Here is a 21,479-nt window from a genome sequence, read left to right as displayed (position 1 = left end):
ATCTGTGGGATGATCCACAGAGGCCCCTCCCCTCAAAGGCCCCCCCACTAACAACGTTTTGTTGCCAGACACCACAGGACACCCTCAGAAGGCCCATGTCCACTCTCTGATGAGTCACAACTTGTTTTGGAGGCACAAAGGAGACCTACACAATATTAGGAAGGTGGTCATAATGTTATGCCTGATTGGTGTGTAATATTAGTCCTCATTAAGCATAGTCCAGCTCCAATAACTCCTATTTCAAGACAGGATTTACAGCAGGACTGTTGGACTAGACTGCATTCATTTTAAGTACAGCAGCAGGTGCAGCTAATCAACTGATATTTAAAACGTGTCTCTCTTTATCCAACAAACAACAGAACGCAATTCACAAAAGCATAAAATAAAATAAAAACCCTTCCAAGTGTACTACTACTGTGAAACAACATACAGCAGCTGCTCACATTTTCCCGCTGCAGGTGTTCGTTGAATGCAAATGACCTCCCAGGTTATAACGAATGGAAAAGGTGTTAAAATGAAAATGAGGCTGCGAAGGATGTGAAACTACAGTTTTGTCCGTCTTTGCATATGCACGGCGCCGAGACTTAAAAGTGCTGCAGGTGTTCGCAACATGTTCGTGTCTAAACTAGTTTCAGTTTGATGCGAGGTGGAACGATGAAGACGCGCAGGTACAGAGTGAATAAAGTGCGTGCACCGAGTATTAACGTGACGTACTGGTCTGTGATTTAAAAAGAAATGGTAACAGGTCGATAAGAGTAAAAATCATCATTCTATTTGCCACATATTGAGTTGTATCTTAACTAGTAATCACTAGTGTGGCAGATAAGTTACCAGCCAGGGTCATGAGGATTTATTTGAATAGTTTGTAACACACAGTAAACATGTTCTGCAGCTATTTGTGAAGCTGAAAGAGAATATTTAAAGCACACTTTAAACTCATAATTCATTTAAAAGTTTAGCTCCATAAATAGTCTGTAAACTATTTAGAAAATGTGTTACCACACTCCGTTACGTCCTGCTCTATCTGCTTTGTGTCCTGTGTTGAAGTCATCACCTCAAGTTTTAATTTTTTACTTTGTTGGTTTGATATATTCTTATAATAATACCAACATCTGTATAAAATAATCTCCTATTCTAAATGATGAAACCAAAATCAAGTCACCAAAAACCTTCTGCAAACAGCAGATGACATAAATGACAGTCTAGACATCTGGGAACAAACGTTTTTATTTTATAATGCAAACCGCAACATATGAATTATATTATTATAATTATTATACCCAAAGGAGCAGGAAAAAAAAAAAAAAAAAGGTCATATACCCGTGGCAAATAAATCACACAGTCTGTGTTAAATCTAAGTCCAACACAATATTTTCATCCTCAACCATAAAAGGGAAAAATTCACCCTAAAACAAAATGTACATTCCTTTGATGTCGGACAGTTCATCCATACTTGTGAACATTATCAAGTCTCCAACGCCAGGAAAGAGGGATCCGGGGTTTTTCTTTTTTTTTTTTCCTCCGCAGACAAGAGCACAAGGGAAACCTGACTTGGCATTGAAGTCAAGTGATTTGTTAAGGGATATGGGCAAATTATCAGGTGCAAACTTTGCACAGGTTGGATCATTGATCCATTTCTGTTTTGAGGTGCACGCAAACTTGGACTGAACCGTGTACTATCGTAGGATTCGTAAAGTGAATTCTTCAGGGTTTTTGCTTCAGGAAGGCATTTTATCAAAGTATTTCTACGCACAAATATAGCTCAGCTGAAAACTGAACCTCAATTAATCTGTTCAGCTATTGCTTAGATAAATAATATTTACTCTACAAGAGAAAGATAAGTTTCACATTGTTCAGATGCATGTAAAAGCAAAAAAAAATAATAAACACGAAAGAAAAAAAACTGTTTTAAAATGTCAAACTGACATTTTTTTGGTTGAAAAATCCCTGCGCTGATGGTTCTTGAGACATTTTACCACACCTGCATAAAGTCTTGGAAAGTTTCAGAAAGGATTAGTTGATTGGCTGAAAAAACAGTCGTGTGACAAAAACAGCGACAGAAGTCTTTAGTAACTCTGGGAAACAAAGGAAGTAGCACCATGTTCACTGAGGGCAAGCCAGAAGGTAAAGGGAGAAAGCCACAGGACACACAGAGTTCAAGGTGTGCACTTAAGTGCTGCGGCTTGCGAGAAAACTGCCGATCCTTCAACGTCGACTTTTTGGTCTTCATTCTCCTCTGTCGTAGTCTGGCTGTGTGCAGCTTATGCAGACATAGTCCTCCTTCTCTGCTCGCTCAGCAGACAGTCCCACACAGACCTGGTGGAACCACTGATTGCAGCTGCCGTCACACTGGACCCAGTTCACCTGAAGGAGAAACAAATCAAAATGTGTTACGGAGCTTTCTTTCTGTTATTTGCACCGTGAATCTGCACATGATGTTTTACGGTAGAGTGATGAAAACGAACCTCGTCACCCTCTGGCTCTCGGCACCACGGCGCAGCACACAGTGAGTAGTCCTCTTCTGAATCTGAGAGAGCAGGGTCGGACACCGTGTGTGTCGGAGAACACGTCCTTTTCGATTCTTCACTCCTTTCTTTGCTCTTCTTGGGTTTCTTCTTGCGACACTTCTTAGCCTTCTCGCTGTGCTGAGAGTCGGAGCTTTCCTTGCGTCGCTTGGTCCTTTTGCTCTGACCGTTCACTGCCTCCTTCTTCGGACTGGACGCTCCGTTCTATGTACAATTCAAGATTTTACATCTTAATAATTACAGAATAAGTAATAACGTACTGTATGTGGTGTGATCTACAATAACTAAGCCGTAGTAACCTTGTTGTGGTGGGGGCTCCCTTTCTGAGACTCCTCATCCTGTTCCGTGCTGTTCCCACAGGGGGCGCTCTGTGGGGGCAGGGGGACCAGTTTGTACAGCAGGTACCTGTACAGCTGCTCGGTCTCTGGCAGAGTGACTTGCAGCAGAAATCCCTCCACCATCAGCTCCTCCAGCTCAGCACTGAGTTCTGTGATAGACATTAGGAGCGTCAGAGGGTTCAGAGGTCAACTGAATGAAGAGAGAATGCAAGAAGAGCTCACAGCTTTAACACGGACCTTGGAGCGGAACAGACTGGTGCTCCGTGTAAAACGATGAACCATTTATTTCCTGAGTCAGACATGAAGCCACTTTGGGTCCAACTTTCCCCTGAAACAATAAAGAACAGCAGCTGTAAATGGTCTGGTGTGTCAACATTGCCATCTCGTGTAATGGTGTCATTAATAAAGAGAACAGGCCTGATGGTAAATATCAATAAACCAAGAGACACTCGACTCATTAACTGAGCTCTAATAACTCTTTTCCCCACTGACCATCTCTGACACGTTCTCCAGCACTCCCTCTGTGCAGGCCTGCTGAACTCTGTGCTGCCATCGCACCGTCCTCTCGATGAGGAAGCGCAGGGCGTCTCCTTCGGGCAGGCGCACCCGGATCCTCTGCAGCGAGGCCAGCAGCGGCAGGACCTTGTCCAGAGGGGGTTTCCTCGACCGCTGGCAGAGCGGGCAGAGCCAGGCTTGGCCGTACTCCAGGTCTGCCGCCGTCGTAACGCAGTCGTGGTGGAAAATGTCTCGGCAGAGCTCACACTGCACCATGGCCCCTGAGGGCGCCTTTTGGCAAACGCAAACGCTTAGCGGACAAGAGTTCTCAGCGGGAAGAAGCTTGGACTCGTTAGAAGCCCTCAGAGCCAACAAGATCTCCATCTCCCTCTGTCGGACCTCTGCGAGGGTGATCATCTGTGAGGAGACAAAATCTAATTAGTAACTCATCATCAGATTAGATTTTATGTACAACTATTGATTTAAATAACAACCAGGGACTTTCTTGCCCGATCCGTGAGGCAGAACTTGCAGATTAATGCAGGAACGAATAAATGTTGTGACGTTAAGAGGACAGGTGGTGTTTTTAATCCCTCTATATGTTTCTGCTCATGTAAACCCAAACCTGTCTGCTGTGCGTTGTCTCACGTCTCATGAATGCATTTCCAGTCTACAGATATTTTAAACACTCGGCACTTAAAGAGGAAAAACTAGTTCTTAATCGAGGTGCGTTTTGGAATGAAGAATGAGAACAACATTTTTTTTTTTGCAGTAAAGGAAACTGTGCCAGCACTAACTACAGCGTACCACAGTTATGAGAGAAGAAGAAGATGACACAGCTGTACTTACAGCAGAGGCCGAGTCCCTGCTCTCACAGAGCGCTCTCTCCACGTCACACACCGAGTCCAGTTTTGCTGAAGATTTTTTACTCAACTGTGGAGCTTCTTTCACCTTTTTAGTTCTCGACTTGTGATTCGCAGACCCAACGTCACATCTTGGGCAAAGGACCTGGAAAACACACAAATACAAATCAATTCAATCAGCCATAACTGAACAGATTAGAAACAGGTCACACCTAATTATGTCCGAGTTTACCTCAAGGAGAGACAGAGGGGAGTTTTTCAGTAGGAATGTCTTTGCTGCGCTCTCCTTCCAGCTCTGAACGTCACCCACGAGGGCCTCCAGTCGACTCAGCGGGTCGAGCTTCACCGGGATACCCTCTGCTCTGAGAACCAGCTCAGAGAGGCTGTCCAACACGGGAATACGTCCCCCAAGCTACAAGCACGCACACACACACACGAGATTAAGAATCCAACCACCTCCAGCGATGTGTAAAGTGCAGAGAATACTCAGCACATGTTACCTGGAGTGTTTCAGCTTCATTCAGCCACTTCTTGGCCTTGCTGACGACATCTTTCAGCTGCAGACAGTTGGGTAGATATGCAGGGATGTTTTCTACTTCTTGCAGAGCAGAATCAAGTGTTTCTATGCTGTGAAATGGCCTGAGGAGAGACAGAGGGAACGCGTTAAAGTTTTACGCAACAATAGACGACACTAAAGAGAAATGATATTATTCTGTCTTGAAAAGACTGTATTCACGTAGATTTATATAAAAGAATGAAGTTCAGGTTATTAGTAGTTTCTGTGGAGCCATTAATGAGTTAACCACCGTCACAACAACATGATCCTCTTTGTCCACAAGGATGCGGCTCTGCAGACTTTGCACCATTTAACTTTAAGCTTAGTTCACATTTACACATTGTACAAAATGTATTTAAACTGTATAAAATACAAACTTTACAGTATTTTGTTTAGAATAAAGTTATAAATAAGTTCTGCCTCGTCTCAGATGTGCTTTTTGTAGCTTTCAGAGGATGACTATTCCATACAAGTAATGAACTGCCTTCACCCCAGATGTAGTTTATTGTTTTTCATGGTGCCATTATTTCAGAAGGACAAGGTTAGATCCTGGTAAATGGATCATACGGTTGTTATTAATTATTATTATGAATTAGTCCATTTGTTTTTTGTTTTACCCTCTCTCTCTCCCCATCAAAAACGATATACAGGAGGCTACACGATAAGAAAACTATTATTCGAGCCATAGAAATACAACCACAGTACAATTTTGGACGAGTGCAAAGTACACTAAGATGAGTCACTAGTCAGGTTTGATATTTTGGGCCTCCTTGTTTTGTTTTCTTTTAAAAAAGCAAACATATAAAACGTCCGAAATGCACATTCAGGTGTTCATTTCACTACACTCTTGTCTATTAGACAGTGATGACACTTACCACATACTGAATTAAATAAAAAAAAAAATGCAAAATTCAACTCCCATGTCCTCACCTTGCCTCCATGAGGCCGAGCACCCGCTCCTCCCACTGCTCCGACACCGTCAGCAGCTCCTGCAGGCGAGCCATGGCCCTCTCCACAGAGCTGTGAGGCACCAGACCCACACCCTGGTCTATCAGCCTCCTCATCGTGTCCAGACAGAGGCTGTCCGGCCGGCTGCTGGCTTGCTGCACGGCCTCCAGCCAGCGAGCCTGCTCCAGTCTCTCCCTCAGCAGGGGCAGCTGCTGCAGCTCCACGTCCAGGCCCAGACTCACATCCAGCAGCTCCTGCAGCTCCAGGGCGCTGGGTGACTCGTCAGAGAGGAGGCGCTCACTGCGCTGCTGGAAGTCATCTACCCTGGTCAACAGATCCTGGAGGACACATTGAACCGACATGTCAACACTGGGACAAGTCTGTCACTACACAAAAACAAAACTAGGACACAGATGACGAGTGTTTAAAGCTGAAGCGGTTTGATTACAAAGCCAAGATATATAAACCACCTGAATGATTTTCATGAGGGGGAAATACCTTCAGTAAAGGAGCCTGTCGGATGTTACACGGCAGATTGTCTAACTGCTGGACAAAAGACCTCAGCTCCTCCACAGTCAACTCGTTCTGGCTTTGAGACTTTCCTCCTCCAGAACGATACCTGGAACACAGATTAAACCTGCTCAACAGATCTCTTTTAACAAGACAGCGAGTCAATAACATCGTGTTTAATTTTTATAGTTCAACCTATTCTCTTAGTACCTCGTCTGTCTCTTCCCGTTGAGAAGCTGCTGCGCCATCACGGCAACTTTATCGGCCTCTGAGGCGACTGTACGGAGCCGATCCAGGAGGCCGGTGTGAGGGAACACCTTCGTTTCTGCTTGCTCCACCAGGGTGTGAAGCTCTTCCAAACCTGACCACAAAACACAGACCTTTATTAGAAAACACATAAGCAGAAGAGTAACAAAAGCTTATGCTGAATAGACATTTTGTGCACCTCTTTTTTTGATTCCTTTGTTCTCCACGATGTCCTGAACATTAGAGACCCATTCTTTATACGACTCTGCACGCAGCTTCACAGACGCCATCAAGGGGTACAGCTCGTCCAGTGTAAACTTATAACTGCAGGAAAATACAAATCAAAGCAGCGACGACTGAGTCATTTGTCAGAAAGACAAATGGAAGGTGCATCTCTCGCCTACCAAAGAAAACTAGGAAAAGTTCATGTTTGCCTAAATTTGCGTGAAATAGTAAGATTAAAGCAGAAACAAACTAATATGTGATCAAGTAAACTACAGTAAATATCACAGGTGAATATGCTGAGACTCACTGGAGTGTGAGGTTGCTCAGAGGACATGAGCAGAGGTCCCGGGTGTGGTACAGGCACACCATCTTGCCGGGACTGCAGACACAGGTGATGCCAGACAGGTAGCAGGTGGTCCGACACTTGCAGCACTGCCGCTCCTCGTCTGGGAGCACCTCATAATCAACTTGTCGAGACTGAAACACGCCCTAGGGACACAAACATTCACAGTCATTAGAGTCGCTGAGCAGGGAGAGGAGCTAAATGTGACATCTGTGAAACAAAAACAAAAAAAAAAAGTCTAATCTAAATCCTATATTGTCAGAAATCGTTTAAAAGTATTCTCTACATAACCTTCTGATTCCCCTGTTTATACACCTGAATGGCCGTATCATCTCATCGCTGAACATAAGCCGCTGGACAAATAAAACTAAACGTTTAAAGACCAAGCTTCTCACCATTTTGTTAATCTTTTCTCGCAGACCCTTCTCTTCATGAACCATGGCCGTCATCTCCTTCTGCACCGCTGAGGCCAGCTCGACGTCCATCATGTCCGCTTTAAAGGCCATGTTACAAACCATCTCGTCGTGGGAGAAGACGCAGTATCTGCTCAGCTCACGATAGTGATCCACACAGCTACGGCCAATGGGCATCTGTCAGGAAACATGCGGCGTAGGAGTTCAGAACTCTTTTCCACATCAATAACATCTGCTACATGGTACTAATCATTTTTTGTCAATTGACCCTTTAAGCTTGATTTAATTCCACAGGCTTGAACCGACTCGTATATCCATGATTTTAGAACAAAACAGTCTTCATAGGAAGCTTTAGGGAAACTACATTCGAGCCAGTTCACATGTGAATACACCCAGGTTTTCTTACCCAGTCCATGGTGCAGAAGTTGACCGCTTCAGCGAAGTTGAAACCTTGGTTGAATCCACTGTGGTAAGCTCTGGGGAAAGTGATGACAAACTCTCCTGCACACTGGTTGGTGCGATAGATCTGCGGAAAAAGAAAATATCCCAGGTTTTACTGTGTTTCTAAGGTTTTAGGTAAGAAACTCTGATATTTTTATGTTCTCTCTTGCTTTAAGTCATGAACAACTCAGGAACATATGAGTGCATCGCGTCACATAGCTGAATTAGATTAGATAGATTTTATTTTAGTTATCTTTATTTAAATAATTGAGCAGATTACCGGGATGCCGTTGTTCATCAGCGTGTTGGGATTCATGATGGTCACCAGCTGGTGAAGTAAATCTGGCTGCGACTCAAACAGCTCAGGGGCCAATTTCTTCATGACCGACTCGAGGTGCTCCGCAGCGTAACCAGGCGCCCCGTACCACGTCTTTGGCTCCCCCCTGAAAATGAGGGCAAACATCTTAATAACTCAACACTCACAAAACAGTAAAACGATAGCTCATAGTGTAAGAAAGCTAAACTCCAATGTTAAAATCATAAGACGGTTCACTCTACCAGTGAAGGTAGTTTATGGAGTAGCTCCAGTGGTCTTCAATATGCCAGCAGAAGGAGGAGAAGCACATGCCCACATACAGCCAGGGTAACTTCATCCCACAGATGTCGGCTGTAACGTGAGTCAACACCGAGGCATCGAGCACCGGCATGTTGTTCAGGTTCCAGCCGCTGGTCAGGTAATGCTGCAGGTCAGAGACAGGTGTCAGTACTCCACTTAACCTCTCACTCTGATATAAACCCCCCGAAACTAATATCATCCTATTTATTAACAAAATAAACTATGCTTTTTTTCCACAGCTGGCTACCAATAATCTAACAATACTACAGGAGGTATTTAAGGATGTCTTGAAACACAAACATCCCTTGTTAATGACTCGTGATTGTGATAGTTTGAACAGGATATATATATATATATATATATATAGAAACAAAAAACACGTTCAAAGCTTCAACTAGTGTTCAATTTCATTTAATTGGGCTAAAGAAAAGTTTCGTTTAATAATAGAACAGCTCAACACATCCACACGACAGACAAACAATACCTCATCCTCAGGAGAGACTTCAAAATGGCCGTTCCTCACAGGGAAACCACTCCCAAACTCCTTGGAGGCGATGTCTGCTCCGTACTCCACAGTGACGTCCTCCTCGATGGTGCTGACGAGGCGCCAGAACTCCTTCTCCACCAGCTCAGTGGGAACCATCTTAAAAACAAAGAAAAAAGAGCACTGTGTTAAACACAAATCTAGAAACATGCCGTCTAAACAAAGAAGCATTTCTACCGTCACTAATGGAAAAAAATAAATAAATAAATCAGCTGGATAAAATCTTCTGTCTCTGTCTTGTAGTACATGAAGTCTGCTCAAACCAGACCTCTAACCTTTTCACCTAACACTCTCTTCCTGCATCAAGAGTCGCACACAGGATGTGACTGCGTAAGAAGGTGAAACAACTGAAACATCTGATAACACAAATAGGACTCGGAGCATTATCAAAGCGTGCCTTTGTTCCAGACAAAGTCATGAAACTAAGCAACACAGACGCCAGACTTTTCCCCTTCAAGATTTACAAAAATATAACCGAGATTCTGTTAGTGACGAAAACATAGCATCTTCATGCACTGAAATAATTTGAGTTTGCCGATATCAGCACTATTTGGTGCACACAGCAGCTATAACTAATGTCTGTTGTTACTGAGCATGACATGCCGTGTTTGGGGGTCACACTACGGCATAAATAAAACCATTTAAAACCCATTTTTAAAATCTCTTAAGCTGCAACCTCACTTTTTTTTTTAAGACTATAAACCAACATCTAGCTTTGACATCTGAACATGTCTGGCCCTGAACACTTATCTCGGCCTTCTGCCTTCCTGTCTATTATCTTTGGTTCTCCAGCCTAGACAGAACCACTTGGCTGTAAGAGGATCTCTTCACCGTATGTTTCCGCTCATACCGTCTATGAGACCTGTTATGTTCATAGTTAATAGACATAATGTAATTCTAAGCTAAGTAGGTGGCAACAAGCCTAATCAAACATAACTGTAGAAACCTTAATCAGACTGTAGTATTACTTTCCATGAAAGTCACTTCAGTTATCTTGTCTTAAATGAGTTCACTCAAAATCAACACAACTATGAGAATGTCATTATTAATAATGATTTTACATTTACCCATCTTTGTGTGCATGTTCTAAATAAACTTTGACATACATAAATGTGTGAGGTGTTTGTTGCTGCTTTTGGATTTAAAAAAAAAAAAATATGACAATAAAGAAGAGCTAGATAAAACAAAGCCATATGAAAGATGTGACAACTACAGGTCAAATATTGTGGAAATACATCCAGGAGACATATCCAACAGCAGGAGCAGCCATTTTTTTTTGTTCTCCTATAGAGACACCCTGACCTTTACTGACCTTGCTATTTATTTTTTTTCCCGTATAATGTTCACCCCTTATACCCCCTGATCAGGCATAACAATATGACCACCTTCCTAATATTGTGTAGGTCTCTCTTGTGTCTCATCAGAGAATGGACATGGGCCTTCTGAGGGTGTCCTGTGGTGTCTGGCAACAGGATGTTGTTAGTCGGGGGGCCTTTGGGTCCTATTAGTTGAGGGGAGGGGTCTCTGTGGATCATCGCACAGATACTTGACCTTGCCTCCAAATTCACTAGATCCCAAACTGATCAACACCTTGTGCTGTTCTTCATGGTTTCTTTTTTAGTTGTTCCTAAAGCGTTTTTGTGTGTGTGTCTGTGTCAGGCTGCATCCTGCTGGGGATGGCTGCTGCCATCAAGGAGTGTCATTGCTATGGGGTGGGGGTGCCTGGTCTGGTCTAGGTGGGTGCTACATGTCTAAGTAACATCCACATGAATGAATGCCAGGTCTAAAAGTTTCCCAGCAGAACAATGATTTTTCACAAGATGGTCAATGCTACAAGTAAACAGAGGTAATGAAGAAGATGGAGAAACTTCCCAGTTATCGGTTAACGAGTAGGACAAACTCACATGAACTGGCATGTTGAAATAATCAGACTTGAAGGAGTCTGCCATGTCTCCGAACGATTGGAGGGTGTAGCTCCTGCTGGCCTGCTCAAAGCCAAATGCAACGGGAGGTTTGCCACATTCCTGCCAAAACCAAAAGGAGGAACATGAAGTTAAAAACAAAACCACTTGGGACTGCACTCTAATTGGGTATGTCTGACAGACTATACTCTAGTCCCCAATTATGAGCACACTTCAGCTCCCCAAGGGGCAGAGGTGCTGCAGCTCACCTGAGCCAGGCATTTGGGGCATCTCCAGTCGCCTTTGGGAACATCGTGGAGGGGAGGGATGAGACAGAAGATGTGATAGCTGTCATCACAGCCGTCACACAACAGCAGCCGGTCCTCGGCGCTTCCACTGCCACACACCAGGCACATGTACTGGTCCACCTGAGGAGATAGACAACGTGGATGAACATTTCCACCAACACAATATTTAAATTACACTGCTGTAGAAACATCTGTTTAGGCGTGAACCTGAGATAAAAGTAAATATTTACTTTATTTGATGGAGGTTTGTTTATTTTATTTAATACAGTTTCTTCATATTGTGGTGGAGCCTCGTGTTCAATGGGCTCCTTTTTCACCTGAGTGATTGCCATTCTCACTGAAAGACAAGAATGGAGACGGAGGCTTTAGGAGACCTCAACAGTTGTCGCTCCCATTAAAAAACAATTTATTTAAAAAAAAAAAAATACAGTTCTTCTTACCAGGTTCTTGTTTGCCATTATATGGTCCCATTCTCCTCCTCAGGTTGGGACGAGTCTCACACATGTCTTCAGGTTCACTTTTGACACAGCCTCTCTGGAGACAGACACAAATAAACTCAGCTGTAAATTTACAGGGTCCTCAAAGAGATATGAGAGACTTTTTTTTTTACACCAAAGTCCTCCATGTGTGTACAAAAGACACTCTTATCTAAACAAAACGCCCTCTGTAGTAAACTAGCAGTAGTTGCATGAAACGTTTAGGTATCCTTGAGAAAATAACATATCATGCATCATTAAAAACAAACCCTGCAGTAATACAGTATTCATTCAAATGAGAATGCTTTATTGTTGTTCTACAGTGTTCGTTTCCAGAATGACTCTGGCTTATCCTAATGTGGTTTTTCATAATTTTAGACTTTTGTGATGATGCTGCAGGTAAGGTTTCTTTCCAATGACGCCTCCACGTGGATCCAATTTGTGCACTGAAGCTGTACAGTGAAAGACTGCACCATGTCTCCTGTGTCAGCTAAACCTTCCTGCAGCTGCTTTGCAGTCAAAAAAAAAAAGGGAGATTTGTTTTGGCGTTATGTCCAACAGATATGCAGTTTTATCTGAAGGTTTTCTTGGTCTTGCGGACAATGTTGTGACGTTCATGCCATTTCAGTCGGAGGTGACACGAAGATGGCATTGCTAGTTTTTCAGTGAATTAAACACACGCTGGGAATTATTGATCTGCTACAGTTCAAATCAGTCAGCTACACAAGTCATTTATGGCAAGTATTGGGAATTGTAGGAATACTGTCAACTGTATATGTTGACAGCACATCTAATTAATGAGAAAACAAACTCACTTCAGATCTCATCCGCTTAGCGCGGCGAGCGATGCTGCAGGTCTCCTGAGGCTGGACAGACTGGCGCTGCGGCAGGTCGTGAGGCGTGTACTCCTTATCTTTAGTGTCATTGGTCAAGGTGGCCTTCTGCAGGAAGTAGACGGCGAGCGTGGTGAGAGGAACACTCAAACAAACACTCAAACGGAACATTAAACGACAAACATCCACATATGGCCTATCCACAATACAATAACTCACTGTACATGAGCAGAACATGTTCTCAAACAGCTAAACATATTCAGGATGTTGTCTAGCGTACAGTATATACATACATGGTACAGAAATGTTTGAAAACTTTGGACTAGTATAAAAACATTATCTAGGCCCAGATTATTAATATAATCATGTTCCTGGTTGGAGCTATTTAGAGATATCAAACAAGAAGTGCTACTGTGAAAGTGTGACAGTTTCACAGTTTCATAAAAGTCTATATTTCAATATGATACGTGTGACTTTTTTGCGGACCGATATAGTTCCAAGTTAAATTTAAACCCCTTTCCTGTGACAAAATATAGGGTTTCCGCTTAATGAAAGGCCCCAACAACGCTGCTCAATTTATAAACTATAACCTCAGAGTAATTTGAACAACTTGGATAATATCAGTTACATAATGCATCTCCAATATAAGCACCTTCTAATAAAGAGCCCTTTATAATAACAGATTTCTATAGAGACAACAAAGATTTGACTGTAACTGTTATAATAAATAATCTAGCTGCTGTGTCCAAACCCTAAATACAGTGATCAACAACTAAGTAAACCAAGTTTTTGATGAAGCAGTGAGACAAACTGTCCAATATCAGGTACTGGTTGAAGAATACTGTTTTAATCACATTCCCAGCACCAAAGTAAGACTGCCAACTGTGGGTGTATTTAGCTGATAAATGGAGCATTATAGTCATTAACTTGGGAGTAATACACAGTAATAAAAGTGTATAAGTTGAAAAGGAACTGTAATGGACTATGAATTCTTCCAATAAATATTCACTCAGCTGTTTACAACAAGACTGGCTCCTGCTGCTCCGCTGCTATTAAAGAAAACACACATCGACATTGGGACGTACGGGCAGATTGGATCCGGTCTGGAACAGGTTATAAGGGAAGAGGATCCGCTCGTAGTGCGCCCGCAGATGGGAGCCAATAGCCTTGCCTGGAGCAAAACCCATCTTGACGGATATCTTAGTCCAGCGCCGCTCTCTGCAGACCGCATCGAAGCCGCCTTCTTCATTCACCAACTTGGGAAACCACAATTATATATATATATATTCAGTACAGATGACACTGTTTACCCATGTAAATAAAGTCGAGCATTTCATTTCACGGTACATTACTTACTCTTCCTTAGTTACACAACTAGCAAGGATGTACACACCTTATTCAGTTGGTACAGATCCAGAATCTTTCTTTCCACATGAGGGATTTTCAGAGTGCATCCTTGGAGCTCCCAGAATTTGGCTATTTGATCCAGGAAGTTGAGTTTAACTCTGGTCTGAGCCTAAAAAAAAAACAAGATTGAACAATGTTCAGTTAGAGAAACCCACAAAGATTATCCACTTACCACATCGCTGCATTCTTTCACATGCCTGCATTGTTTGTTCAACTCTCGTTCTTCAATCAGAAGCTAGCGTCAAACGCCACAGTACGAGGTTATCCATTTGATCCAAATTAAATTCATAAACGTAATAAATGATTGTACCTCCAACTCGTTAAGCCTTTGTATTCGTGGTGTGAACTTCAGTCTGTCAACATCGCAGGCAAACGGAGGCTGCCACTCCTGAGATAAAAACAAAACAAATTTCATTAAACATGACGACACAAAATCTTGACATCAATTACAAGTGTATGATGGATAGTTTAAAGGAACCGTATGTAGGATTGTGGCCAAAACTGGTACTGCAATCACTTTCAAAATAGAGAGGCGAAGTCCCGCCCCCCTACTTCCGGGTTATGGGACCTATCTTTCGAAAAAATATGAACGGCAGTCTATGGAGAGATAATAATTATTTTTTGGTCCCGATCGAATTGTGGCATGAATTTCACATATGATGTGTGTGAATTTAAAAGATAATTTTTCACGTCAAGAGATAAATTATTTGACGTAAATAAGCTGAAAAACATTAGGTTTTGTATGAGATCGCTTAGTGAACTACATCTCTCTAGAGATCTCTAGAGAACTATGTCTGTCTCCTTGTTGAGCTTTACCGTCTTCTTCCAGGACGAAGGCAGAAGCATGAAACGAGGTGAAAATCATTATAAATCGGGTCATGTCGAGAGCTGTAGTTACACGAAGGGAGTTTTGGTCGGTTCTGTACGCGCCAGCATGCGGGACTTGTAGTTCGTTTAATTACGTATTTTCCATAGCGTTTTACTTAACTATCTTGAGACAAACTGTGACATTCTTGACATGTAAAATCATGTTTTATTCTGAAAAACAACATATGTATAATCCAAGGCACAAGTTGATCGGGACCAGAAAATAATTTATCTTTCGCCATAGACTGCCGTTCATATTTTTTCGAAAGATAGGTCCCATAACCCGGAAGTAGAGGGGGCGGGACTTCGGCTCTCTATACTGTAGAACGGTGTATCCCCTCCTCCCCCTCCCCCCTGACTCCAGGTCGCCAGCTAAGCTGCAGGATCCAGCAGGAACGTAGGCTGCTACAAGGAGCTTCCAATGGCAAGTGACGAGTCCTTCACAGTAAGTTTTTTTTTTTCTGTTAATAAAGTTTATGCTTCATGAGAGATGTTTTGCGAAGTAATTATGTATCGCAAAAATTTACTAATGGCGATTAGCCAAATATTTCGTAAAGATGTACTGTAATACCACATTTCAGTCGGAACATAGATTGTTTTCATACCCTGCTAGTGGTGCGATATAAAGCTTTTTATGAACGCATTTAGCACGGGCGACCACGGAAAATCCACTGTCTATATGTACGGAAGCACGGGGCTTTTAGCCTATACCAACAAACATGGTAGAATATAGCATCCAAACGTCGAGGGTCAATTGACCTTTGGCTAAGCCCCGCCCTAGAATGTAGATTGACCAATCACAGCCAAGAGAGCTCCCACAGGGGTCCGACACTTTTTCCACAGCGCTCCATTGACTTTAACGCAGGCGTCTCATATTTTCGGTCTCGGCAGGCTATACTGTCGGTATATATCCAGCATCCAGGGTATGGATAAGCCCAATGATGTGCGCGCAAAACCCTGTGGAGCTAACCAAAACATCACCGTTACAGCTTAAGTTGCATAGTTGTTGATACGCTAGCACACGCTGAAGAAATACAACGTTATACGTGCGTAACGTTAGTCCGTTTGCTTCGTAGTAACGATTATAGAAGTGAATAGAGACGTACCCAGCTTTGCATGAACAGTGTTGCTCCTTGATGTTGATACCAGAGCCTTATAGATAACCAGAAAACCACAGCCCAGAAGAGAATGTCGGACGTAGCAACAGTAACTAAGGGGGGCGGGGCTTAGCCAAAGGTCAATTCCATGCCATTCCGGACTTTGTCACGACGTATTTCGGATTCATAACGAGGTCTTTTAGGTTTAGTAACGTTATACATGTTTTATCCGACATGTTCGTAGCTGCAGCTGCGGTAACTAGAGCAGAGCTGGCAACCCGGAAGACGAAACTCTACTGACTTCGTGATTGGTCGATAGGTGGAGGGTGGCGCCTCAGGCCAAAACACAACATGACAACATCAACATCAGTTGAGGGCTGCAACTTTTAAATGACAATATCCTGGCCGGACCACTGTTGTCAGTGATATAAGTATTTGAAATGAATGATTTCTTCATGTCTAGTGACATATCAGGGCCATTTTATGATTAATTGAAATACATTTCTTACATACGGTTCCTTTAAGTCCAACCACCCTCTCACCAGCGTCCTTAGAGAGACTGCTGTTAGTAAAGACACATGAAAGGACTCAAACCATGTGCTAGTCTGTATCTCAACAAAAGACTTTCTACCCCGTCGGTAGCTGAAGACCTAAAAAACAGGTTCTGATGACGTGATTCAGACTATTAATAAGTTAATACTACCAGACAAAAAGGAGTTTAACTATCCCCTTAGCCAGTGACTATCTCCTATACAGCATGAGAAAAGGCAGAGCGAGTCAACCAGATAAAATGACTAACCAAACACTGGCGTGTCTGACACTGAGGCAACATTTAAAAACAAACACACTCATACCTGAAACACACGACTTCCTGTAAGACTAGAGCTTAGTGATTGCTCATGAGTCTGCAGGATAATTTACGTTTGGCGTCAATAAATGTGTCACACCACTCTCTTCACGGCAAATATTTACAAATGACAGAAGACACCGTGTGAAACAATGTCCTCGAGTGTGACAGAAAGTGTGCCACTCTTCTCAAAGCTTGATAATGTTAAACACCGTCATTGACTCAACTGACGAGCTGCTGTTTTACGCTGGAGATAAAAGTTTTGTGTTTCAAATCCCCCCCCCCCCCCAAAAAAAACCTAGAGTACACCTAGACCAGTTTTCACTGCTGATTATTTTCCTGAGTAATTGTTTAGACAATAAAATGTCTGCCAGAAAACTTGTGAATGTAATCCATTCAGCTGTCAGGGTCGTGTCTCCACTTGTTTAGTTTTCAGCGATCAAAAATCAAATTTAACGTAACGCTGAAAAGTAAAAGGCAAAAGGTACACGAGTGAAAACGGATTCACTTTAACGTGACAGTCCTGAAGTAAATCTCCCTTAAACATTGACATTTATGTTGCTCAACTTATGTTGAAACATCTTGAGAAAGACGTTGATTCAACTGTAGGATCATTTTTTGGAGGATGTAGTTTGTAGTGCTGTTAAACCGTAAAGAGTTTCTGTTATTTAGCGAAGCCCACCGACTAAAATGTAGTTTGTCAAAATAACAGAAACATGCGACAACAACAATACAGCTCAAAATACCATAACCTTTGTGAAACTAAGATTTAGGACAGGACTGTTATACTGGAAGGCATTTGTTTTCACTCGTGTACCTAATGAACTGGCGAGTGAGTGTTTATTTTATTAATCAATCAATCTTTCTTTAATGGTTCAGATCCCAGGCTCATAAGGAGTTAAGAGATTTCTGAAAAACCAAATTAGATTAACTCCTCACAGCTTTCCTCTCAATCCACATCAGATATTTTTTTTGCAGCTACAACTACAACAAAAACTAACCACACCTTACGCTAAATCTAGTTAATCATAATGCGATGTGTTTGTAAAAAATGAATACTAAATTTACTACGTGCTATAACACAATAAACACACCAATACTGAGACATGGTCCAGTGACTCAGCACTCAATAGAGAATCTGCCAAATTAACACTTAAAAACATGCAAACGGATCATGTGAACTCACTCAGCTGGGTCCGAAAATAAGCCTCTGACACTGGATATCGTTAAAATTTTAATCATCATGTTTCGTACAGAACTTTAAAAAAAATAAATAAAAAATAATAAATGACACTTGACATTTACTGGGCTTAAACAAGACTTTTGTTTCTTCGAGGTCTGAGTAGTGATAACAATAGCTGCATCAACGCCACCTCATTATCTGCAGACAAAGTTGGGTTACACCATTAGACTGAAAACACTCGACTTGGGATATACAATTCAGGCGCCCCACCGAATATAAAACGCCAAAAAAAAAAAAAACACAAAAAGCTGTTAACATCTCACTGAAAGTCACCTGCAATTGTGCAACTAACGTCTACTCTAAAAAACGTGACCCGTGTAAAACCCCAGGAGGAAACTCTGAGCCCACACTGCGCACCCAGAAATCACTGATCAAAAAACAGGTTGTGGTGCAATGTTTACTTCCGTTTGACAAACTCTCTCCTTTTGAAGCGTTCGTGTCAGTGAAAATGTTGAAAAGAAACAAAGAGAAGGAGGGAGGCTCTCAGGAGGTCAGAGCCTACCTGCAAATGCATGGAAACTGTGTGTACCTTCGCCAGGCAAGCGTCCAGGTTCTCTCCCTTTATACAAACACGTGCAAAACACACACACACACACACACACACACACAAATTTGTCTTGTAGGAAATCCCTCTGAAAAGTTCAGATTGAGTCTGTTTGAATTTGTTTTGACCCACAAATTGTTCAGTTCTTTGTGCATATACTATGTGAAGCAAATGGCGAATTTAAACTTGTAAACTGGAGCAGTGAATAGCATGTGTGCGCTAAAATGGTTATGCAAAAAGGGAGGTTTGTTTGTAAAAATGCTTATTTTACTATTCAACGTCAGGATAAACGGAGGCTATCTGCAGCCAGTCTTGGCCCAAACCTTTTTTCCCCCCCACTGCCTTCTTTTGTTTACATGAGCAGAGCATTTTCAGCCATTGGCCCCAGCAAACACTAAAAGCAGTCACCCCACCCACCCGGTTTTTTTTTTTTTTTGATAACAATTCAGTCCCTTGTACCCCAACCCGTCGGGTTAAACCGTGCAAAATGGGCTTTAGCTGCTTCCCAAGTTCTGCAAAAAAAAGGCGAGTGCCACGTTATCTGATGGTCAAACAAAACCCCACATCCACTTGGACATGAATGTTTCTAAACTGACAAAAGGGGACAACTGCTAGAAAAACCAACCCCCACCAACTACCCGTCATGGTACTAATATTTATTCCAGTTGAATTTGCCCTTTATCTAATTTGCGTTAATGCACGGACACACCCTTGAATAAGGTATCTGTCCATCACACATCTCAGAAATAAGGTCAGCGGAGAGACTAGCTTGTTTTTTTTAATGCATTTATTTCCCTGAATATTTGACTTACGTTGTGTATTTTTGGAAGAATGATTACATAATAAGAAAAATATATATATTTTAAGAGTTATTTTTGAATAATATAAAAGGTTATTATTCTGCAAAATGCTTGGATGAAACCAATAGCTGCTAACAGTGAGTTTAAACAGGTAAAGGTGACTAAACTAGGGTAAAGGGGGGAGACAGGGTGTCCATTAACGAGCGACCCTTCTCTCCATAAACTGTTGGTCACCGAGCACGTACGTTAGCCACCGTTACATGTCAGACAACTGCAGCTTTAAACGGGCCTGATAATCGCTAGCTAGGTTACCTCACACTGGCTAAATCCGGCAAATCCCGCTGACAAAAGTTGTCGCTTTACATTTAACTATTTAACTTAAAAATAAAAAAATAATAAAATAAAAAATAAAGCTGTGGTCAAAAGCGCTAGTTCAAATCTTTAGTGAGCCGTTTCCGTGCGCAGACTCCAGGAAGCACTTCATCCCCCCCTGCGTCTAACGTAAACAATTTATATTTGCGTACACGCAAAACTTTAGCGTTTGAATTATTTTTAGAAACTGCGCTCCCCCGAGCTGGCCGTTGCGATAAAATAAATGTACTGGGAGCGTTTTTTTTAGGAGGTTAAAACTTGACGCCGACCCAGATTTTCCTCCTGAATGGTGCCGTCCGGGAGAGCTTCCAACCGTTGAAGCGAACTGAACACGCTCGCGCTGAGGCTAGCTCACTATTCTACTCGCAGCCGCAATCCGCCATGTTGAAAACCCGTCTAAAAACACAACTTTGACGGCTAAATTATGCACAGCGGCGGAGGCCAGCAAACAGGGGGAAAAGCGCCTCCAACAACTGGTTAAAATATTTAGAAAACACTCACCGGCGGCGGTCGGATCTTGCAAATGCCAGTTTTCTCCGCGATTGGTCGTATTTTGTTGATGTACGCAAAAGGGTCAGCGAATTCCTCCCAGCTGGGCTCAAAAACAGGGCACTCCGGAGGAGGAATGAACTCATTCAGCAGCGGCTGAGTCATTGTTGCATCTTCTTATGACTCCGGCTGAAATATTTCGGAAAGGGCTCCCTCACGCCAAGTTTGCTCACTATGAATTTCGGTCTTTCAGTTCATGTCCACTCTCCACTCATTGAACTCAAAGACGAATTATCTAGTTGGAGACGAGCTGGTGACAGCTAGAGACTGTGCGCGTCCGCTTCGAAAAGTAGACACCCAAGAATGATTTGAGGCTACCGTCATTTCCACGTCAATCCGTGTCTGTAGCTCACACAAACACAAACTTTGCTTAATATTTTTAACGTTAACATTGACTGCTAATTTATATGTTGTTTTAAAAAAAGTCAATAATACGTGTACATGTCAGAATGAGTTAAATTGCCGCGATAAGGTAGAGTAACCGCTTAAATGCCTTTTCTGCATCAATATAGTTGTAATTAAAAGTGGCTGTTGAGTTTGTTCACGCAGTTAACAAACTGAGAACGCATCGTTTGGGGTTTTATTGCTTATTGGTTCCTCGGTGTGTTCACAGATGATTGCCCCCACTGTTGGAAGCGTTTGATTATCACGCCTCCAGGTCCGACGCCGAACGGAGTCCAGTCCTTTTACGATTGGGGTTTGACTACTCCTCACCCCGCCCGACTGAGACCGAAGAATAGACGTTAGTGACGGCACCTGGCGTTTTCTCTAATCGAACACACCCACCAGATCTTTGCGCGCTGACCGGCACTTCGTTTTTAAATGGTCTAGAGGAGCTCGTTGATTGGTGGAGAGCAGTCATATGTTGATAGTTCAGCTGTTTATGTTTTTATTATTATAAACATTTTAATAGCGACGTTTGTTAGACACAAAACTCATTAGCGCTTCTAAAACATTATATTTATAATAATTTATTATTTTATATTTAATATATATTGTGTTCCAAAAATGCTGAACTTTATGGCAAAATTATTTGAGATAAAATGTTATTTTGTCAGTGTTAGCATAACCCACTCTGTTAGTTTGCAAATATTTTTGAATATTTACATTACTCCATCAGTCACATTATTTTAACAATTTTTTAACTGAGAAATTGTTTTAAATTTTAAGCG

General features: G+C 42.2%; 1 protein-coding gene across 2 annotated transcripts; it reads right to left on the bottom strand.

Annotated features, from left to right (window-relative positions):
* Positions 1-1,215: 1,215 nt before the first annotated feature.
* On the bottom strand, positions 1,216-20,932 carry kdm5ba (lysine demethylase 5Ba). 2 transcript variants are annotated; one of them, XM_084542402.1, is made up of 27 exons: positions 20,260-20,932; positions 14,299-14,376; positions 13,975-14,097; positions 13,667-13,837; positions 12,564-12,686; positions 11,713-11,806; positions 11,503-11,609; positions 11,234-11,392; positions 10,968-11,087; positions 9,004-9,162; positions 8,462-8,643; positions 8,184-8,346; positions 7,869-7,988; positions 7,445-7,639; positions 7,014-7,195; positions 6,681-6,805; positions 6,446-6,596; positions 6,224-6,344; positions 5,708-6,063; positions 4,722-4,860; positions 4,454-4,633; positions 4,208-4,366; positions 3,356-3,775; positions 3,101-3,191; positions 2,825-3,012; positions 2,466-2,729; positions 1,216-2,364 (listed from the first exon to the last, which is right to left on the bottom strand). In XM_084542402.1, exons 1-27 carry the CDS (start codon positions 20,410-20,412, stop codon positions 2,227-2,229), a joined length of 4,461 nt encoding a protein of 1,486 aa, XP_084398528.1. In that variant the 5' UTR covers positions 20,413-20,932; the 3' UTR covers positions 1,216-2,226. The 2 variants fall into 2 exon arrangements, with proteins under 2 accessions (XP_084398528.1, XP_084398527.1); XM_084542401.1 differs by having other exon boundaries at positions 12,564-12,689; positions 20,260-20,931.
* Between the last annotated feature and the right edge of the window lie 547 nt (positions 20,933-21,479).

The sequence above is a fragment of the Chelon labrosus genome (assembly GCF_963514085.1).
Source record: "Chelon labrosus genome assembly, chromosome: 4".
NCBI classification, from domain to species: domain Eukaryota; kingdom Metazoa; phylum Chordata; class Actinopteri; order Mugiliformes; family Mugilidae; genus Chelon; species Chelon labrosus.
Note: the sequence above shows the minus strand (reverse complement) of the source record. Positions and strands in the feature narration are given on the sequence as shown.